Source organism: Mesoplodon densirostris, chromosome 15, assembly GCF_025265405.1.
Source record: "Mesoplodon densirostris isolate mMesDen1 chromosome 15, mMesDen1 primary haplotype, whole genome shotgun sequence".
In the NCBI taxonomy this organism is placed as follows: Eukaryota; Metazoa; Chordata; class Mammalia; order Artiodactyla; family Ziphiidae; genus Mesoplodon; species Mesoplodon densirostris.
The window spans coordinates 65,998,320-66,021,518 of NC_082675.1; the positions used below are offsets into that span (position 1 = coordinate 65,998,320).

General features: G+C 36.8%; 1 protein-coding gene across 2 annotated transcripts in view; it reads right to left on the minus strand.

The window, feature by feature from the left end:
• Positions 1-23,199, minus strand: part of DYM (dymeclin) — a 381,878-nt gene that overhangs the window by 103,720 nt on the left and 254,959 nt on the right. For both annotated transcript variants that reach the window (XM_060118525.1, XM_060118524.1), the window contains one exon: positions 22,418-22,520. In XM_060118525.1, the coding sequence (XP_059974508.1) occupies positions 22,418-22,520 (103 nt within the window). The remainder of the gene's footprint in view (positions 1-22,417; positions 22,521-23,199) is intronic.

Sequence of the window (23,199 nt, forward strand, 5' to 3'; positions counted from 1 at the left end):
ACCAGAAATAGGAGAAAATACCTAATTGTGGAATGCATAATTTATTGGCAGTTTTAGCCAATCTCTCTTGAATTACCAAAAATCAGACTTGGCATTATAAAGCGAGGGTGCTGACAAGCTTGTTATTACTTTAAGACTTAGAAGATAATATATTAAACTCAGTTTTGAAAATAATCTCAAATATTTATTGTACATGTGTTTGGTTTCCTGTTCTTTATTTCTTTCCCTTAAACTTCTGTTTTAATTTTTATCAAAGTAACAAATGAACATAGTGTGAAAGTTAAGACTACTACTAGGTTTGAAACAAAACAAGAGCAATCCCAGGACCCATCCTCCCTTCCCTTCTCCTAACTCCCACTCCCCAGAGGTGAGTATTTTGAACCATTTTAGCTACTTCCTCCAACATCTGTCTTCTTATTTGGAAATAATAATGTGTGCTGGTATTTCTTAATTTTAGAATTTTCAAATATCTATTGACTTCTTGAAAAATGAGAGGCTTTTCCTCTTCTAAATTCATTTTAGAATCAGCTTGAGGCTTTCTGATTTACTGAACTGAAAATATCCATTTTTAAACCACCATATGAAGGAGACAACTAAAAAGAAACATGTATATCCAAGCTAAAATGCTGAAAGAAATGAAACAAGATTTAACTGGGAATCTCAGAATAAGATCATGCTTCAAATGTTGTGACACTGCTTCGAGACAATGGCAGTTAACCGACTCCCCATGTATCTGAATATCTTATCTGTAAAATGAGGGAGAGAGAATAATTATTTCTCTTGCTTCATTACTAGAGTAGAATCTGAGTCTGTTTAAGAGTTGGACCATTTTCCAGAGCACCCTCTAAATTCAATTAGGCCTCTTAACCGTACCCTGTGGTCACTGCTTTTGACCTGACAAATTTATTTTGTAACTCTCAGAATATAATGAATCCTAGGTGGCTGTTTTATTCCTTTTCTTTTTCTCTTTTCTTTCTTTATAAGAGTCTGGCATTCTCAATAGTCACAGCAGTGATCCTGCTGGCATTCTCTCTTGCTCCTGTGCTATTACATTTAATTTGTGTGCTTTTATAACTTTGTACTTACGCCCACGGGCTTTTGAACAATGGGCACCCATTCAATAAATCCAAGAAATAAATGACTTAATGATTCTAAGTGCTTTGAACTCAATGGACAGAAGGCTTTACATAAGTAATATAATAGTAAGGACACTAGGATGAAAGATTGAAAAGAAAAAAACAACCTAAAGCTTTTTCAGACACACACACTCCCTCTCCCTCTCTGTCATTCTTTGTTACATAGCACACGTTTTCCTCATTTGTACTCGGTTCTCAAAACCTCTTCCTTAAGTATTTTGAGGGGAAAATGACAAACATTTGTAAAGCAAAGATACATTTATACATGCTTTCAAAGAGCATTTCCTCTGAACCACGGATGGGACGGTGAATGCACCGTTTATTATATAAGGTAAGAGATACTTAAAAACATCCTGCAATCCCATGGAAATAGTATCAGTGCTATGAGGAAACCATTTGGAGCTTCCTATAACCTGAGTTGTGGGAGTACTGTACATTTTGACTTTAGTACTTTTCACCTGGTTTATTAAGCATAACTTAATTTAAAATCTGATAATGTGTACGTTTAAAGAAAAGTAATCAGGATATTTAGCTATAAGTTTATTATGATGAGTTGTTATTAATTACAGTCCTTATGTATAACCTGCATTTTTTTTTCTTTTTTTTTGGCCTCACTGCGGGGCTTGTGGGATCTTAGTTTCCTGATCAGTTTCAACCCAGGCCCCAGCAGTGAAAGTGCTGAGTCCTAATCATTGGACTGCCAGGGAATTCCCTAACTTGCAGAGAGAGAGAGAGAGAGAGTGTCTATTCACCCAAATGAATTTTATTATTACTTTATCAATTTACATTGAAAAATTACATTAACTTTGACATATTAATTTGTTAAGGATGAAATCTTCAGAATTTCAGAGCTTAAAGTTTAGAAAGATACATTATTTCTCCATTGATTTAGGCCTTATTTTATCTCTTCATTAATATTTTAACATTACTTGGGACATCCCTGGTGGTGCAGTGGTTAAGAATCCGCCTGCCAATGCAGGGGACACGGGTCTAAGCCCTGGTCCGGGAAGATTCCACATGCTGCGGAGCAGTTAAGCCCCTGCACCACAACTACTGAGCCTGTGCTCTAGAGCCCGCGAGCCATAACTACTGAGCCTGTGTGCCACAACTACTGAGCTCATGTGCCGCAACTACTGAAGCCCATGCACTCTAGGGCCTCTGTGCCACAGCTACTGAGGCTGCGTGTTGCAACTACTGAAGCCTGCATGCCTAGAGCCTGTGCTCCGCAGCAAGAGAAGCCACCACAGTGAGAAGCCAACACACCGCAATGAAGAGTAGCCCCTGCTCGCCGCAACTAGAGAAAGCAGTGCAGCACAAAGACCCAATGCAGCCATAAATAAATTAAAAATTTTTTTTAACATAACCTTAATATAATTCCTAGGTATTTGTTGTTAATTTATTCCTAAATATTGCCTAACCTGCATTTAAAACAAGCTTAACTATTATCATTAGTCCACACAAAAAATGCATAAAGTTGGGTATGCTAAGAAGTAGGAACAGGGGTAGACACATATTCTAAGGTAAGAAAGGTTAACCAGGAGACTGAGAATAAACAGTGTGGTACTCTTTCTTTCTTAGACCTCGATTTAAAAAATCGAACCCATAAAAAAATCTTCTCATGATTAATCTAGCTACCTGTCAGCTTATACTATTCAAAATAATTCCCATTTTTACACGCCCAGATACCATCTGTGTTTTGCCAAACCCAGTGCATATGTTTTAATCCTCATCTCATCCTCAATCTTCAACCCACAGCTGGTTCACCATTTCTTCCTCTTTTAAGACATGCCTACTTGACATCATGCATTTCCTCATCTGTCCAACTTCTGAAGGTTGGGGGCCCTTCAGGGCTCCGGACTGATCCCTCTTTCTTTCTCATGCCACTTTCTCTCTCATTGTGCTCTCATCTATCTCATGACTTTGACTATCTCATCCTGCATTTCCATCTCTAGTCTAGACTTCTCTGAGTTCCAAGCCATTATCATCTCTCACCACGTTGATTTAACTGGACTCTCAGTCTTAACTCTCACCTCTTTAAATCACTTCTCCACAATATTCTTTTCAAAGGCATATTGGGCCAATTGCTCCATGGTTTAAAACCCTTTAATGGCTTTATGCCAAATGATGGATAACATCCGAACTCCTTAAAATGAAGCGTCTGTCAGGCCTGGCACGGGCTGACGCTGACCTGTACCTCCAATCTCATTTAATGCTACTCCCTCTCTACCTCTCACATCCACACTCCAACAAGACATTCTGGTCTGCTTACATTTTCCTGAATAAACAGAGTCCTGTCCTGCTTCAGTGCCTTGGCATTTGCTGTTGAAAACACTACTCCCACTCTTCTTCTGGCTGACTATTACTCATCTCTCAGGTCTCAGTCAAATATTACTTTCTCAGAGAGCAAATACCCGATCTCCCCCATATCCCAAAATCTACATTAAGATGCTCACAATTCTCTTGCGCCATGTTGCAGTTATTCTCCTTAACCCAATTTATAATTTTGCATTCATTTGTTTTGCTAATTGATTGGGCTCTTCCCTCTACTAGCTCCCTGAGGTGGGGCAGGGTCCACGTCTGTTCATTCATGACTGTATACTCAAAGCCTGGGGCAAAATATGACATGAATAAAATCATATGTTGTGAATGGATGATGCCCTTCTTGAACTTATGCTGTTTTACTTTTGTATTCACTGTATTTAATCCTATTTAGAAACTAACAAGTAACTAATAGTAGGACTGTTATGATTATTTTCAGAAGTGGAAATTAAAATTCAAAAGATTGTCATTTCCTTACTATTACACAGCTACTAAGAGAGAGAAGCAGGATTCAAATCCAGGTATGTCTGATTCCAGAGTCTTTGTTCTTGGATGGAGAAACTGAAGCTCAGACATATGATTTATCAGACTTATGTAATAAGAACTTGAATGTTTTTTTTTCTGGGAAAGAAAATAGATGCATATTATTACTTACATACTAAGAATATAAATTTTCTACAATCAATTCATTAAAAAAAATCTCTGTGGCTTCCCTTTGTGATGCTCCTGACTGATAAGTTCCTTAAGGACAATGGCCAGGTCTCCTAGCATCAGGCAAGTTCCATGAAGCTTTCTATACTGCTTTATCTCTTGTGAATGCTCTGTAAGCAATAATGATGATGCTACAATGAGAGAAATGTCATGCTGAGTTACTCATTGAGAGGAAATAAAGCAGTGAGGATGGCAATAAATAGAGACAAAAAGAATCACAGGGTACAGAGTTAGGAAGAGATCTGAGCAGTCACCTCTGTTATATTTCTGGAATCAGTTCTAGAGCATTTCTGTTAGATGCAGACCTCACCTCTGTTGTATTTGAATCTCTAGTAGGAAAAAGAGAGTACTTTTCTATTACATCTGGTATCTAACAAGAAGTCCTTTTTGGTGTAGGATTTTCATATGGTACTAGAAAAAAAAGCAAGGTAACACTGGGCATCACCATTCCAGTTATCTTTAATCTGCCACAGTCACCAACCACAGAGCACTCCTCCCTCGGAGCATTCATTCCTCTAAACAGAAAGGGGATAAGGCTCTATTGATAAACAAAACCCAGTGAAAAAAAGATAGATACTGAAATTTCAAAAGTTGAGAAAAATAGATATGATTTATTAGTATGTTCTACTAAATCCATATTAAATCTAAGGCCATAATTAAATCAGAAATAGAATATTCTTATGTTCAGATAAATTTTGGCCAGGAAGGATAGATGGAAAACTCCATCTTACCTTCCATTCCTGAACAATGATAATCATATATGAATGAATACAATCATGGATGATAATATCCATCATTTACTGAAAACCTACTATGATCAATGCATTCAGTCAAGAACATTATATGTATAATCACTAATATTCAATCCAACTAAAAAAGTAGGTATTAGCATCCCCGTTTTGTAGATGCGATAACCAAAGCTCAGACAGCTACAATAATGCCCCTAAGGTCATTAAGTAAATATTCACTAACCAAAGTAGCATACCAAGTAAGTGCTAAAACTTAAGTTAACTCAAGTCTGTCTAACTTGCACAGTAAGCTTATTCCATTACACCACAGCACACTGAAAAGAGAATTTTTAACAGCCTTCCTCGGTAATAAGCTGAAGTTTTCAGTGATGGGAGAATGAAAGATATATTTTCCTACTGTAGGTGGCAGAAGCTGTAGTGGTGGTAATAATGGCCACTAATATTTACATAATACATATTTATATAGTTAAAGTTATTTGCCACATATTGCACTAAGTGCTTTCTATGCATTATCTCATTTAATTGGTACAACAATCCCATGGGCAAGGTATTATTGTTTTTATTTAACAAATGAGGAGGAAACCAAAGATCAGAGGGGTTTAGGTCAAGGGCACATGAAGGTTAAATGTAGTTTTTTCAGATTCCAAAGCTCATATTCTTTAACTTTTTTTTTTTTTTTTTTGCTGTACGCGGGCCTCTCACTGCTGTGGCCTCTCCCGTTGCGGAGCACAGGCTCCGGACACACAGGCTCCGCGGCCATGGCTCGCGGGCCCAGCCGCTCCGCGGCATGTGGGATCTTCCGGGATCGGGGCACGAACCCGTGTCCCCTGCATCGGCAGGCGGACTCTCAACCACTGCGCCACCAGGGAAGCCCTTTAACTTATTTTTTAATCAAAAATTTTTTTCCCCATCTTTATTGGAGTTTAATTGCTTTACAATGTTGTGTTAGTTTCTGCTGTACAACAAAGTGAATCAGCTATATGTATACATGTATCCCCATATCCCCTCCCTCTTGAGCCTCCTTCCCACCCTCCCTATCCCACCCCTCTAGGTCATCACAAAGTATGGAGCTGATCTCCCTGTGCTATGCAGCAGCTTCCCACTAGCCATCCATTTTACATTTGGTAGTCTATATATGTCAGTGTTACTCTCTCACTTCGTCCCAGCTTCCCCTTCCCCACCCTGTGTCCTCAAGTCCATCCTCTATGTCTGTATCTTTATTCCAAAGATCAGAGGGGTTTAGGTCAAGGTCACAGGCAGGTTAAATGCAGTTTTTTTCAGGTTCCAAAGCTCATATTCTTTAACTTAAAAAAACTGTGGTAAAATACACATAATATAAAATTTACCATACTAACCATTTTTCTACCATGTCAGTAGTGTTAAGTATACTCACACTGTTGTGCAACCCCTTTAACTTCTTTAATTGGAAAATTTCAAATATATACAGCACAAAGATAGGACAGTATAATGAACTTCCATTTACCTTTTACCCAGCTCCAACAATTATCAGCTCAGGACCAATCTTGTTTCTTTATACTCACTCACTTCCTCCCCTCAGGTGTCATTTTAAAGCAAACCCCAGATATACCTTTATTAATATATTGGTAAGTATCTCCAAAAGATAAAGATTCTTCTTTTAAAACTGTAACCATAATGCCATTCTCACACATAAAAAGTTAATGGTAATCTGTGAAAATTATCAAATATCCAGTCAGTCCTCAACTTTCTAATTGGGCAAAAAAATGGTTTTCTTATTTTTAAGACAGTTTGTGAGAATGAGAATCCAAATAAAGTCTTTACGGTGCAACTGGACTTTATTAAAGGGTGTTTCTCTCTCTCCTTTTTCACTGCAATTTATTAGTTGAATAAACCAGGTTATTTGTCCTATATAATTTCTTGCAATCTGGATTTTGGTGGTGGTGTTTCATGTTTCTCTGTTCTAGATATTTCTGATAAATTGGTAGATGAATCTAAAGGCCTGATCAGACTAGATTTTTTGTTGTTGTTTTTGTTTTTAAAACAAGACTCCTTCATGAATGGTGGTGTGTTCTACATCAGGAGGCACATAATGTCTGGTTCTCTTTTTGTAAGTGAGAGGCTATTCATGTCCACTGCTTGGCTCTACTAATTTATTAAGGTTAATTAAATGGTGATATTCTACTTATATATCATTCCCTTTTCAGTTATCAGCTATAACATTTCTCTAAAGAGGAACTTTCTCATAACTATTGTTTTGTTACCATCCTATATGAAAGGCAGGATAAATTCCTTGTTCCTTTTAGTGGAAATCTGGTTGCTAGAGATGTTCAATGCTGTGCTACTGGGCTGGTCACTGTTTCTGTGAGTTCAAAGGACAGAAGTAGAATGACTAGACATAGCTACAGATATTCAAAAACAAAAACCAGAGCCCATACAGAGTCTTCCTATTCAAACTAAGATCAAAGAGTTCTTATTCAATCTCTTCTATTTTATATCTGCATATACTGCTCCCATGCCAAGAATCCAGGTTCCCAAGGCAATGGGGAGAACAAAATTAGAATATTGTACAATTACTCATTTGCTTTATCTTACATTAAAAGCCCATGTCATGAAATAACAATACCAAGGTTGCTACACAAATGTGATTAGTAAAAACAGTTTAATTTTTTTTTTCAGTTGTGTCTTAAGGTACAGCCTCCTAGGGATAAAGAGTCACTTGGATGTTTGGTCATACCACCTACTGGATATATATTTAGGTTTATTTATTTCAATTTATTTAAATTTTAGACACTGTTCTTTTAAACTCTTTTATAATCATGTTATATGTATAATCACTAATATTCAATCCAACTCTACTGAAGGAACTTTTTCTTAGCAACTATTTATGTAGTTCTTAAGTTAAATCTAAAATCAAGAATTACTCAAAATCTAGCTTTATCCTTCTCAGTCACTTTCATCCTATTCTTTTACTCTCCTTATAGGTAACAATTAAAAAAAATTTTTTTTATAGTTTGTCCTTCCATTGTTTTTGTTTTCAAATAAAAATAGATACAAATGGATATCACCAACCTATCCTGAGGATGATTATGTGGCAACTTATAGAACGTCATATAGAAATACTTTTCATTCGTTTTTATAGATGGATAGTACTCTTCTGTGTGAATGTACCAAAATTCATTCAACCAGTTCTTATCAATGGAGTTTTAGGCTGAAGATCAATTTGTTTGGTTTCAGTGCTCTCACATGTAATTTTATGTTTTATATCTATCTATCTATCTATCTATCTATCTATCTATATATCTATATATATATATCTAGGTCTTTTATATAACTAGCCTTTCCATATGTGGTATATTTTGTTTGATTTCTTTTTATATTTTATTTTTTGGTATTCAGGAAATTTGTATTTTTCTTCTAATGGTTATCTCTATGTGAATAACTATATAATTCCTGTCTTCTTATTTTTTTGTCATTTTCTATTGTTTTGCTGCTGTAAACAATATCAAATCAGCTAATTACCTCTTCTTCTTTCTCCCACTTCTCTCCCAGCATCTGACCTGAAATAATATCCTTTAACTCCCAGTTAACCATCAGGCAATCAGCCGTTTATTCTACTTTTTACATGTTCTCACCATTTCCCTTCTCCATATTTTAATAGTTGTGATGTATCTGCATTGCCAGAGACACAGCCTTTACATACTATACCACACTCTCTCCTTCATGAATATTGTTTCATGCTAGTTCAAGTAAAAATATGGATAATGCTTATCACCAGTCTTTATGTTTGTATCTCTCCAGTCATTGTGGTTGTCTAAAGTTCTTTCTCTAGTACAGGGGTTGGCAAACTACGAACCATGGGCCAAATGAGATTTGTGGTCTGTCCCAATATGGCCTTTGAGCTAAGAATGGTTTTTGTATTTTTAAAGGGTTGTAAACAAAACACCCCACACAAAGATATGTGACAAAGATAGCAACGTAGCCTACAAAGTCTAAAATATTTACTGTCTGGCTCTTTATAGAAAACCTTTGCTGACCACTACTCTAGTAGAGCCCTCAAGAAGGGAACAATATTCTCAGAGTTCCTAGATTTCATAAGATTGTGTTTCTTATACTTGCAAGTCAGTTTGGTGGGATATAAAATCCTTGGCTCACATTTGCTTTCCTTGAGTATCTTAAAAATGTTATTCCATTTTATTGTGGCATAAAACACTGCCCAAAAGTCTGCTGACAATTTTATTTTCTTCCCTTAAAAGTGACCTGGTCTTTTTGCCTGAGTACCCCTCAAATTTTTTTCTCTCTAGCTTTGTAACTCTGCAGTTTCACTGGAGTATGTGTTGGTATTTGTTGTCCTAGGTTGATTTTCCAAGGCATACAGTGTATGCTCTTTCAACATGTAGTTTCAAATCTTTTTCCTTCATAATTTTAGGAAAGTTTCCTTGAAGTATTTTTTTTCTCTTGGGGGGATTCCTATTTTATATATGTATTTTATAAATACTATAGGATTTCTGCCTATAGTATTTAGTCACTTTCTTTCAAATCCTTTTTCTTTCATTTCTTTTTGCTTTTAAGCTTTTCCTCCTTTTTACTTTCTATTTTTCTTAAGGCATTAAATCTATTTATTTACTAAATACTTTCTCTTTATGGAGTCTACATGTCCCAAATAACTTTTTATTTCTAATTTTATTTAGAAATAAAATTTGTCCATTTGTGCTTTTGTAATTCTGATTTGTTATTCTGTTATATCCTGTATCATTTTCTTAGTTTCTTTTAGTTGTTTTGAAAAGTTATTTAACAGTTCTCATCTAATTTATTTTATTATTTTTTTATTTTTTGGCAATGAACAAGCACTGATATTTGTTTTTTTTAAAAAAGTTTTCTTTTAGTCATGTTAATATCAAGACAGACAACTAGTTGTTAGCTATGCAATTCTAGACAATTTAGTTACATTCTCTGAACCACTGTTACTTCAAATGATTTAAAAAAAATTTTTTTAACATCTTTATTGGAGTATAATTGCTTTACAATGGTGTGTTAGTTTCTGCTTTATAACAAAGTAAATCAGCTATACATATACATATATCCCCATATCTCTTCCCTCTTGCGTCTCCCTCCCTCCCACCCTCCCTATCCCATCCCTCTAGGTGGTCACAAAGCACCAAGCTGATCTCCCTGTGCTATGTGGCTGCTTCCCACTAGCTATCGGTTTTATATTTGGTAGTGTATATAAGTCCATGCCACTCTCTCACTTTGTCCCAGCTTACCCTTCCCCCTCCCTGTATCCTCAAATCCATTCTCTAGTAGGTCTGTGTCTTTATTCCCTTCCTGCCCCTAGGTTCTTCATGACCTTTTTTTTTTTTTTTTTTTAGATTCCATATATATGTGTTAGCATACGGTATTTGTTTTTCTCTTTCTGACTTCACTCTGTATGACAGACTCTAGGTCCATCCACCTCACTACAAATAACTCAATTTCATTTCTTTTTATGGCTGAGTAATATTCCATTGTATATATGTGCCACATCTTCTTTATCCATTCATCTGTTGATGGACACTTATCTATTTTAAAAGCATGGGTATATATCATGCTTTTATTTACAAGACATATTATTCTTCTTATTCTCTTTTTTCTTTTCTCTTTGCACTGAATTTGCCTGAGCTTTTTCTCTTCGCTCACTTTCTTTTTTCTTTTTTTTTTTTTTGGCCATGTGGCATGTGGCATCTTAGTTCCCCGACCAGGGATCGAACCCATGCCCCCTGCATTGGAAGTGTGGAGTCTTAACACTGGACCGCCAGGGAAGTCCCTCTTTTGCTCATTTTTAATGAAGTTAGTTTTCCTGACTTTTTTCTCATGGAGGGTAGGTCTAGGTAGCACTCTCTAGTTTCAAGACCACCTTTTCTTTGTTTATGTGAAGTGTTTATAAACATGGTCATGCAGTTTCTGGAATCTCCTGGCTCTCTTCTCCAACCCTACATTTACCTGAAACTTTCTTTCTTCTTTGCTTATTGTCCCTGACCTTCTCTGGGGGCTCCAATTCTAGCAGCTTCACTTCAGTGTGGGGCTTGGTCCTAGGAGAGAGCTTCAGCTATTTAGTTTAATTTTTTTTTTAAGATTTAATTTTTTATTTATTTTTGGCTGCATTGGGTCTTTGTTGGTGTGTGAGGGCTTTCTCTAGTTAAGGTGAGCAGGGGCCACTCTTCATTGCAGTGCGCAGGCTTCTCTTGTTGCGGAGCACAGGCTCTAGGCACACAGGCTTCAGTAGTTGTGGCTCGTGGGCTCTAGAGCGCAAGCTCAGTAGTTGTGGCACACGGGCTTAGTTGCTCGGCAGCATGTGGGATCTTCCCGGACCAGGGATCAAACCCGTGTCCCTTGCATTGTTGGCAGGTGGATTCTTAACCACTGCACCACTGGGGAAGCCCCTCAGCTATTTAGTTTTAAGAGTCGATAGGGCCCAGATGCTGGAACCCCTTCAGATCTTACAGCAGACCCCTGACAATCGACTCTGAGTTAGGGTATGCAAAACCCCTACCAGTTTCAGGTGCTCCAGTGAATCCCTTTTGGCTACTTCTCAGATCCCTTGGAAGTCTCATTCCTTCTAGTTGCTCTCACACAGATACTGCAAGGATCTTGCAGCTCTTGGTAGTTTGTACCTACCCTCTGTTATTTTGGGTTTCATGTGGCTACCCTGTCACCTAGTTTTGTTGTAAATGTGTCTGTTGATGCATTCTCTTTGTTTTCATGGGGAAATTTCAAGAAAACGAAAAAACTATGAAGCTGGGTTTATGTTCCAAGAATTCTCCTCACAAAGCTTATATGCCTAACCATCATATATACTGACTCTTAATTAAAGGCCCTTCCACTTTGTAAGACTCAGAATAAAACCACTCAAAACTTTTATGATGGCTTCTCAGAGGAGCCTTTTATTTGTAGCACTCTGTAAAACATAAGTTGATATTTATCTCGTCTATAAATATGTACATCACTCTGTGACATCTACAAATGGCTGTCTCAAATCCTTAAAGAAAGGGTCTGCATCATCATTCTATATTTCCTATTGAGTCTCGCCATACACCCAAGCCCACTACTGTTGTGTAACTCCAGGGTACAGCATGCACACTGTATTCTAGGATATGTTTCAGGGGACACGGTTCACACAGAAAACAAAGAGAGTGGAGTCCCCTATAATTGCTGTGCATTGCAGCACTACAAATCCCTTTCTATATAACCAGAGGATGCCAATCACATTGGAAAAGGAAATCACACACAAAAAATCTACTTTAAGATACACTTTAAAGGCAAGGAAATCAAGGGTCAGAATGGCAAAATAAGTTGCCCAAGCCCACAGCAAATTAAAGGTAAACAAAACAAAACAAAACCCCAGAAATAGGTCCTCTAATTTTCAGGCTGTTGCTCTATCCAAAACTTTTCTGGATCACCCGTCGATATACATTTGTTCAAGATGATTATAAATACGGTCCAGATAATCTCCTTCCCAGCCACTATACCCTGTCAGGGCTCATGGAGGCTCCTGTCTCAAGCCCTCTGCACTCCCTGTTCCATCTTCCTAGAACACACTGACCTCTGCCTGACTCACTGCTTCTCCTTCCTTAGGTTTTACTCAGATGTCACCTTCTCAATGAGGCATACCCTCCACTAACCACCTATTAGACTGCTACCTTCCCATGACCTGTGCTCCCAACCCCTTTATTCTGCTTTATTTTCCCATGGGAACTTCTTACATTTCATTCACTTGTTCATTCATCTGCCCATGCATACAATCATTACACATCTCTCTTCATTAGAATGTAGGCTTCAAGAGGGCAGAGATTTTTATCTCCACTGATGTCATAAAGGGCAGAGAAAAGTGCCTGAGAAGACAGCAGTTGCTCACTACTTGCTGGATGAAAGAATAGGGAATTTCAAGTACCATATGGAGTTTTTTTTAATGCATGTACTACTCTTTTGTAACTGATATTACTGTTAACCTGAATGATATTCGTAATTATATGAGAATTCACAATGGGTATGGGGAATTTAGGACTTGGAATCGGTGAATGAGCTAAAGCACTACTAATAATGAAACAAAAGTTAATAATGAAATAAAAGTTACTCTAATTGGAATTCACTGACCAGTATGATACATAAGAGATAACTTCATAAGAGAGTTAATACTGATTATTAAAGGCTCAGTACTTTTTAGGCTTAGAATATGACTCTAGAAAGGATAAGACATTAATTCATTCACTAAGTCGATCAATTAACATTGTACATTCAAGAAAAAAAGATAAAAAAAAAGATACGTTTCAGAGTAACACAATATTCTCCTTATGACCTCAGTCAAAATACAAATTTGAGATCATAGAAGATACCAGGTGAGAGATAAGACTCAAATGCATAAAAATAATTAACCATGCCTGCCCTATTTGTAATCAAACATGCTAAGTAACTTTATTTTTTGTGGTACCAAGTACACTTAAGAACTGAAACTTAGTTCTTATATGTCAACTATCAAAAACAAATACTATGTTGTGTTAACAAATTAAGAAAACCAATACACTCCAATCATGGAATAGCCTCTAACAACTGTCAAAGAACAAATTAACTTGTCTTCTGTTTCCCAAAGCATACTGCTTCTCAGGACTGAGATTTCCAAATTCACATCTCAGAAACTCAAGCAATTTATAAATAAGTTAAGAAACAATTTAAGCTTAACTTTATCTGGAGAAACAATTTAAGCTTAACTTTATCTGGTGTTAATTGAGTCTTCCAATAAAACCTGAAGCCTAGATAAACTCTGCTGCTTTCATGTTCATTTTTGCATTCATAAGGTAATCCCCAAATACTCTTGTAAGATTTCTTAAGATTTTTTCAGAAAGCCATGAAATTTCCAGGAAAATAGGCAAAGCTGAATTCTCAAATACAATTTGTTTTCAGAAATTAAATCCACTATGGAAAGAGTTGAATTTCCACTCATACAATGAGTAAGATTACTAGTTTTTTGGGGTCTTCTTTGGAGAAACTATAATAAAGTGCCATTTATAAAATATTTGTAGCTTTGACTATAATCAACTGTAATAATAAGATACCAGCTCAAAAAAATTCTTTTCATTTAAACCTCTTTTGTAATACTGCTTTTTAATAACCCTCATAATAGCCGAATTAAAGGACCCCAACAGAAATCATTCATCCCACATAAAACAAACATTGCCTTTTCTTCTTAGCTTTGTTTTACAAGCTACATTATTTCCAGATGACGCTTGAGGGGACTATGGTTTCAAGAATTAGATGCTTAAATAGACAGCTGCTTTCTATTTGCCATGTAAATCAAGGATATATCAAAGAAAATTCCAAATAGTAGACTTCTTTTCTTCCTATTAGGAACTATGAACTCAGGCAGAAAGGGAGAAAGAGAGAGAAAAACAATCAAAATTCGAGCAAACAGAAAACTAAAATGATTTTTTAACATCTTTATTGGAGTATAATTGCTTTACAATGGTGTTTTAGTTTCTGCTTTATAACAAAGTGAATCAGCTATACATATACATATATCCCCATACCTCCTCCCTTTTGCGTCTCCCTCCCATCCTCCCTAACCCACCCCTCTATGTGGACACAAAGCACCCAGCTGATCTCCCTGTGCTATGCGGCTGATTCCCACTAGCTATCTATTTTACATTTCGTAGTGTATAGGATGTGTTTGCACTGAAATCTGGCAATGATTAATTAACCTTCTAAGAGAAGTTTAAATAATACAGAAAACCCATGCATATTAAATTCAGTAGCAATGTGTGATGAATTTGTAAAAACCAGTGATCACAGTTTCTTTTTTTTCCCCCTTCCCATTGTAGTGAAAATATTCTTACCTGCTGCTCTACAGAGCTAATATAAAAACAGCTTTTCCTAAGATTCTTCAAACTTTCTTTGTTATTTAAGAAATCACTATGATTTCTTAAATTATCACACATTGCTACTGAATTTAATATGCATGGGTTTTCTGTATTCTTTAAAGTTCTCTTAGAAGGTTAATTAATCATTGCCAGATTTCAATGCAAACACATCCTATTTCCTTTTAGAAGGAACATAAAAGTTATTTAAGTATTTTTAATGATAATTAAAAAAATCCTTAAAAAGAATATTCTACCATATTCCATAAGAAGGGACAGGACACATTTCCTCTCTGGGAATAAAGAAAGGGCAACATTCTTTACCTCATTTCAGGTGTACTTTTTAAGAGTGAAGAAATTTTTCTTTTTTAAACAAGAGGGGATCTCTCCAACTAAAATTGTCCTTAGAAGCATTCTCAGAACATTTCCAGAACTCCTAGTTCAGAAATGCATCCAAAGCCAAGTTATAACACAACCAAGAAAATCAGTCTGATTATGTTAAAGCCAGGCCTGGTTTTTAATTAGGAAGAAAAGTGGCAGGGATAGGGTGTGGAGTTTGCTCACTTGTTAGAGGTCTCATTTATTTGATTTTTAAAATCAATTGTTCTAAAGAAGAAACCTCCTGGGACCTAATCAGTGTGGGGTTTGGAATCTGTTAATACTTAAGTTCAAAGCAGTTGTTTCTACGGATGTTCATAAGATTTGCAACCTTATTCACAAGACCGGGCTCTGTTTTTTACATTGGTTTTGACATTAGGAAAGTAACTATCAATATAAAGATCTTGATTCAAATTTCATGATCCTCCTTGGAGAAATGGTTGATTTTAGGGTTGGAGCAGGGGAAATACAAGATGAGTTGGAGCATCTTGAAGGTGGCAAAAAAAAAAAAAAAAGGTTGACGCATATTCAAAGGGCAGAGGATACAACCTGAAAGAGCTCCCAGTGCCTAAAGCTGGAACAACCTGAGTAACAAAATAACAACAGTTCTGGATGATAAGAAGAAAATTCATATCCAGGAGTCCATAGTGATAGAAATAAACAACTGCATAGATAAATACATGAGGGAGAGGTGACAACTCTTCCTTGCAGAAGAATTCTAATAATAAATTTAGAATGAGACAAACAGAAAATCACTAATAAATCGGTAAAATAATGCTGAAGCCAGATCAATCAGTGGATGCTAAAATTTGTGGGAAAATGCATAGGAAGAAACAGGATATCAGCATCATCTCAAAGTATCTCCCCCATATACTGTTCCAATATAGTGGAAATAACTACTATATAAAACATACAGGAATTTCAAAGGGAAAATCAGCAAGTTTATGGTGAAGAATCTGGACAGACATCATCCCAGTGAAGTGATCAATACCAGTAATACACACCAACACCATGTATTCTCTGAAATGATGTACTGAGAAGGGCATACCACTTCTGTAGTATCCTTCCCAATAGTGCATAACATCAACCTAATCATGAGAAAATGCCAGACAAACCCAAATTGAGGGACATCCTACAAAATAACTGATTAGTACTCTTCCAAGGTGTCAAGGTCATGAAATCCAAGGGAAGACTAAGGAGACGTGACAACAAAATGCAATGTGGGATCATCCTGGATTGGATACTAGAAAAGAGTAAGGGCATTAGTGTCAAAACTGGTAAAATTCAAATGAGATTTGTGTTTTAGTTAACAGTATTGTAACCAAGGTTAATAGTTTTGAAAAATGTTCTATGGTTATGTAAGATATTTACAAAAGGGAAAGCTGGTGAAGGATATATGGAAATTCTTGAAAACTCTCTGTAAGTCTAAAATTATCTGATAACAATAAAGAAGAGAAGGAAGGACTGAGGGAGGGAATAAAAAAAGGGAAGGAAGGGAGGAAGGGAGGGAAGGAGGGGAAAATAAGTCATATACTTGACAAAATGTAAAGATCTATACCTATAAAGAAGAGTATAAGGCAAAAAGTGTAAGTGCTATTTTCCCTTCCCTTCAGTCTGACTTCCTACAGGTAACCACTATTTAATAGTTTCTTATTAATTATTCCAGAAAAATTAAATGCATATTTTCAAACATACATGTACATATAACCTACATACTATAAAGTGTTGTTTTCTGTTTGTTTCTACTGATTTAAGTGTTATGGATATCTTTTCAGGTAAACCTATATGGACCGAATTTGTTTAAAAAAAAATGTCTGCAGAATACTGCATTGGATAGATTTAAACTTTAATCAGTCTCCTATTGATAGATTTTGCTTGTTTCCATTATTTTGCTCTTAAGCCAGGCTGAAAAATACACATATCTTTTGGTAACTGCATATCTAATTGACTTTAGCAGTTTCTAAAGTCAAGACACTACTCAAGAAATATTTTCCCTAATTGAAAATATTAACTTTCTCAAAGTATAAAATTGATTTTTCTAACATTCACCCTCATGCCATAATGCCAGCCAAGCTGGTATCTATATGCTATTACATTTAACAAATAGTTATTTTTTTCTTTTTCCTAGTGCTCCAAGTACTACTTTTTTTAAAAATGGCTTCACTGAGATAACATTCACACACCACACGTACTTTGTCAATTTAAAATGTACAATTCAATGGTTTTCTGTACAATCAGAATTGTGCAACCATCACCACAATCTAATTTTCAAACACTTTTATCATCCCCAAAAGAGACCATGTACCGTCAGCAATCACTCACCATCCTACATCACATCGTGGATTTTTTCCCAATAAATATACAGTTGGACCTCCATACTGTCAGGTTTTACTTCTGTGGATTTAACCATACTTGGATGGAAATTTCTATCTGTGGTTGGGTGAATCCTCAGATTCAGAATCTGAAGATATGGAGGGCCGATTGTACTATGCCACTTTATATAAGGGACATGAGCATCCTTGGATTTTGGTATATGAGGGGGCTCCTAGAATCAATCCCCCTCAGATACCAAGGGACAACTGTATACTACGTTTTTTCCTATACATGCATACTTACGATAAAGTTTAATTCATGAATTATGTACAGTAAGAGAATATTCAAATTGCTAGCACCACTACTCTTATGCTTTGGGGTCATTAAATAAAATAAGGGTTACTTGAACACAAGCACTGCAATACTGCAACAGTCATCTGATAACCCAGATGGCTACTATGTGACTAATGGTCGGGATATGCTGGACAAAGGGATGATTCATGTCCTAGGCAGGACAGAACTGGATGTCGAGAGATTTCATCACACAACTTAGAATGGTGTGAAATTTCAAACTATGAATTGTTTATTTCTGGAATTCTCCATTTAATATTTTTGGACCGCTGTTGACCGTAGGTAAATGAAATCTCAGAAAGCAAAATCGTGGCTAAGGGGGGGAGTTGACTTTACTTGCTTTTAGCAAGTTGATGATAAACTCTTAGTTACTGTTTATACTTCTGCTGATTTTTCTGATTTGGCTCCTTACCCTTTGGCCAGGGTCTTTTTGGCTTGTGCCTTTGTATTTACGTTTGGAATGAGATGGGAAAGTTGGTCCTATGAAAAGGTTCAAAAATTCTTTGATGATCATGGGGCAATAAATTTTGGTTCCTTGTGATTCCACCTAGAATAAAAGTTAGATTCCTCTCATCTCAAGTAGTTGCTAAGTTAACTGTTAGACATTAGGGAAACAATGCTTACATGACATGTGACAACAGCCATAATTAAAAGCTGCAGTTATATTTAAAAAGCAACTATAACTCATTTATTATTTTTGCTTCATTGTCTATATTCAGGTTCTGTTTTATATGACCAAAGTTGTTTTAGAGGTTTATTCTTTTTTTTTTTTTTGCGATATGTGGGCCTCTCACTGTTGTGGCCTCTCCCGTTGCGGAGCACAGGCTCTGGATGTGCAGGCTCAGTGGCCATGGCTCACGGGCCCAGCAGCTCCACAGCATGTGGGATCCTCCCGGACCGGGGCACGAACCCGTGTCCCCTGCATCGGCAGGCGGACTCTCAACCACTGCGCCACCAGGGAAGCCCTAGAGGTTTATTCTTATTTTAAAAAAAGTGTTGGGACTTCCCTGGTGGCACAGTGGTTAAGAATCTGCCTGCCAATGCAGCGGACACGGGTTCAAGCCCTGGTCCGGGAAGATCCTACATGCTGCGGAGCAACTAAGCCCGTGCGCCACAGCTACTGAGCCCACAAGCCACAACTACTGAAGCCCACGTGCCTAGAACCCGTGCTCCACAACAAGAGAAGCCACTGCAATGAGAAGCCCACACACCACAACGAAGAGTAGCCCCCGCTCACCACAACTAAAGAAAGCCCGCGAGCAGCAACGAAGACCCAATGCAGCCAAAGATAAATAAAAATAAATAAATCTATAAAAAGAAAAAGTGTTGAAAGATTCTTCTTTAACAATTCTCTCATGTCTCTTTAGTCACTGAATTAAACTTTATGAAACCCTGATATAAAGACACTAAAACTCAGCCAAGTCAACTGAACTTCACTAGCTTTCCCAGACAACTTTATCACTCTCTGACCAGCTATCATTCTCTGTAGTGAGCATTCTCTCTCCCCAGGGAGAACTTGGGTATAATTTTTTGTTTTATTTTCCCTTAAGCAGTCAGGGAATTTTCTCATTCTCTAGAAGCTGGTTGAAGGCTTCAGGTTTCCCCTGATATGTTCAGACAAACATGGCTGTCCTAAAGTACTAATACTAATGTTTTTGTAACTCGCTATTTGCTTTCTATGTTGTTACTCAATTGACTGGTGAACTATACAGTATAATGAGAATAAACATTTTCTTAATAAACTCAAAAATCTCTAGGTAGACTGAAGGTACTCTATGTACTACAGTGAGAAGAAAAACATATCCTTATTTTTACAGTTATTCAAACTCTGCTACTATAGTTCTCTCAATCCTGCTGTAGAAAGTATACATCTGGGAATCCACTGCTGCATTAAGACCCTTTTGTTTTCCTGTTCCATCTTTTACAAACAAGTTTTCTAAAGCATTAGTCAAGGACACAGAATTTTATGTGGTTGTTGGCAGAGACACTTAACAAGTAAAATTTCTGGGGAAGAAAAGGGGAACATACTGTATTTGCCCAGTTAATGACCAAATTAAAAGAGAATAATGAGAATATGGTGTCAAATGTTCACTCACTTCTACATAGTATTTTGAGCAATGGGAACGACCAATAAAACATGAGTTATCACCAAAGAAGAACATAGTGTAGTACTTACTTTTAAGGTTGCTATTGTTTTCTTTAATCACCTTTCAGCTCAGTGGCAGGAGGAGTGATTCACAGTTTTCAACACGACTACTGAATCAGTGTTACCCACCCTCTGCACTTAGCTCCAAGGAAAGCCAGGAAAATTCAAGTTCATAAACCCATTTGGAAAATGCTGTGATTTGCAAAGTCTCATACCCACAAATGTTATAATAAGGACTGTCAACGGCAGATTCCAAATGGAATTTTCCTTGTATTTCTAGGAAGCGGATGCCTCAAGAAATTCAGTTTTATTCAGTGAAAACTTCATGCAAGAGGAAAACAGTCAATGACCTGTAAAGTTCAACAGAATTCATATGTCCATTACGAGTTCAACTTGTCCTTTCACTGCATAATCACCTCCATGATTGGCAAATACTGTTAAATATGACCTGTTTTCTCAAAGAAATATCAATTTTCTGGCCTCTGGTTAAAGGCGAATACTGCTAGGGCAACCTCAGTACTACATACATTCAACACATTTTTGTGGAATTAACAGGAATACTATATAAATCAAATAATATGTGTATAAAAATGACAAAACACTTACAGATGAACAAAATTCAAGTTCTTAATAAACATAATCCCCATTGCCACTCTGGCCCCAACTGAGGTTTCCAAGGAGCAATTAGAAAGAATTATTTTTCTTAGAACAAGTCATGACAAGCATAGAATTAAGTCAACTATAATGCTCATTTTTTCAAGAAATTGAGAATATTCAACTAGCAGGAAAATCTTAAAAGATACTAATTTTTTTGGTAGGAGAGAAGTACTTTGGAATTTTAAACTTCATAGTGGGAAGACAGATCATAACGTCTCTCTCACACCCACACTAAATAAATAAATAAAAGAGATGAAAAATAGCACCAGTCAGGTTGTGGCTGCACACAGCTATCTCTGTTTATCAGCGCCTGATATCTGGACTGGGTGCTGTTCCCACAGTCTCATATCAGCACAACCATTTAGAAATGAAACAAATGAGAGCAGGAAACAAGCAAAACAACTCTCCGGCTGTCTGGTACACATCACCACCTCAAACTTAGAATATAAGAATTCTCTCCTAAAGTTTCTAAGTATCAACTCATTAAGTTGTCCCCAGACAAACAAACAGGGAGGTCCTTTAACTACCTCTGTGGTTCGTGACATGAAAGTTTTTAGCATCCTCATCTAAGGTATGTTCCAAAACACAAGAGGTGTCACGGACAGTGGCACAGCCCTAAAGGAACTCATAACGAGTTCCCCCTCCTATTATATAATGCTCATCCCTGTGCTGTGTTCTATTCCGTCATCATCCCCTGAGGTCAGGTGGTAATAAGCTCTTCATCTTTAAAGAGGAGGGAACAAATGCAACATGGTACTGCTGTTCTCTGCTGACCACGACTGACGAATTGAGCAGCATACTGACCCAAGTAGAGACAATTAGATTCTCTCTCCCAGAATCTGAGAACTAGGACTCTGATCAGTCAGCAAAAGGCATGACACTCCCAAGGACATGTTAAGGGTTGGGAGGGAAAGGGGGTGGGGGAGGGGTCGGGGTTGCTATTTCAGTCAGCAAATAGGGAAAACGGGCCTATGGAAAGCAGCGGCAGAATAAAACTGAAGCAAAAAGAAGCAGATAACAGAAACTAAATGCCCCAGAAAGAGAGGCTTTTTTTTTTTTCCTAATTTTAAGAATTATCATTCCTTATGTATGTATGTATGTATGTATGTATGTATGTATGTATGTATGTATGGCTGTGCTGGGTCTTCATTGCTACGCACGGGCTTTCTCTAGTTGCGACGAGCGGGGGCTACTGTTCCTTGTGGGCACGGGCTACTCATTGCAGTGGCTTCTCTTGTTACAGAGCACAGGCTCTAGGAGCATGGGCTCAGTAGTTGTAGCGCGTGGGCTTAGTTGCTCCATGGCATGTGGGATCTTCCCGGACCAGGGCTCGAACCCGTGTCCCCTGCATTGGCAGGTGGATTCTTGACCACTGGTCTACCAGGGAAGTCCCAAGATAGGCTATTTTGAATGAATCCAATGGCTTTTCCATTTCAGGTTCTCATTCTCTGAAATCCAGGTGTACATCTTCCCCTTGAGTTCCGTGAGAAACCTTTGCACACTCCTTATAAAATCCCTCTTTTTGTTTCTCTGTAATTAGTTTGAGTGGTTTTCTTGACTAATAAGATTTCTAATTATTAACAATCATTGATTTAGGGTTGACTTTCTTCAACTACTTATTAATAATCATCAAAAATTTTTTCCCTTGATTTGAGATGTCAATCCTTTATTTACCTATCATAGGTTCCTCAGGGAACAAGATCACAGCCAGATCTTGGGAAGAGAGGGGTATTGTTATTTTTAAATTTAGCAATGAAAGGAAAATTTTTGTATTGACAAAGTAAGGTAACTACTTACGTAATCTGGTAGAGGAACATCATTGGAACTCAGCGAACCTCTCAAGGACTGTGTGGCTTGTTCCAAAACTTTGTTGTGTTTTTTAGACAGCAAGGAAAACAAGCTGAAAAAAAAAACCCAAAACCCCAATTATATTAAAAGAACTAAGTGTCTCCTTTTCTAGGTTTTATATTGACATTCCACAGAATGTCGATTATTCTACAAGATTCTTTTTTTGTGCCTGTGTTAACAGCAGGATTAACAATACTATTGATATAACAAATAATAAAGTGAAAAGAATGTTTAAATTATAAGGGTTCTAATATAAAAGTTTGCCAGTTTCAAATTATATTTCAAACAGAGGAGAAATTTTCAGAAGATTACTATCATGGACAGGACAGTGGACAGATATTAAGAAAACCTGAGACTGATTCACTTTGTTATAAAGCAGAAACTAAAAAAAAAAAAAAAAAAAGAAAACCTGAGATATGGACTGACTTTATGAGTAACTCGGAGTGCAATCTGTTACAACTTACTTGAGCTTGCTGTATCCCAATTTTCTCATCTTTTTTTTGTATCTTACTGCATGGGTTTATTTGTTTCATTTTATTTTTTTTAAACATCTTTATTGGAGTATCTCATCTTTCAAATAAGTGCACTGGATTATTTCTCTAGCATAATACAGAGTCTATGATTCTATATTATAGCTTTATACTCTTATTCTCAAAAAGAATGGCTTTAAACATATGTATTATAAGAGTTTCACTCCTGGCCAGGATGGATTAACTGGTACTGAATAACTC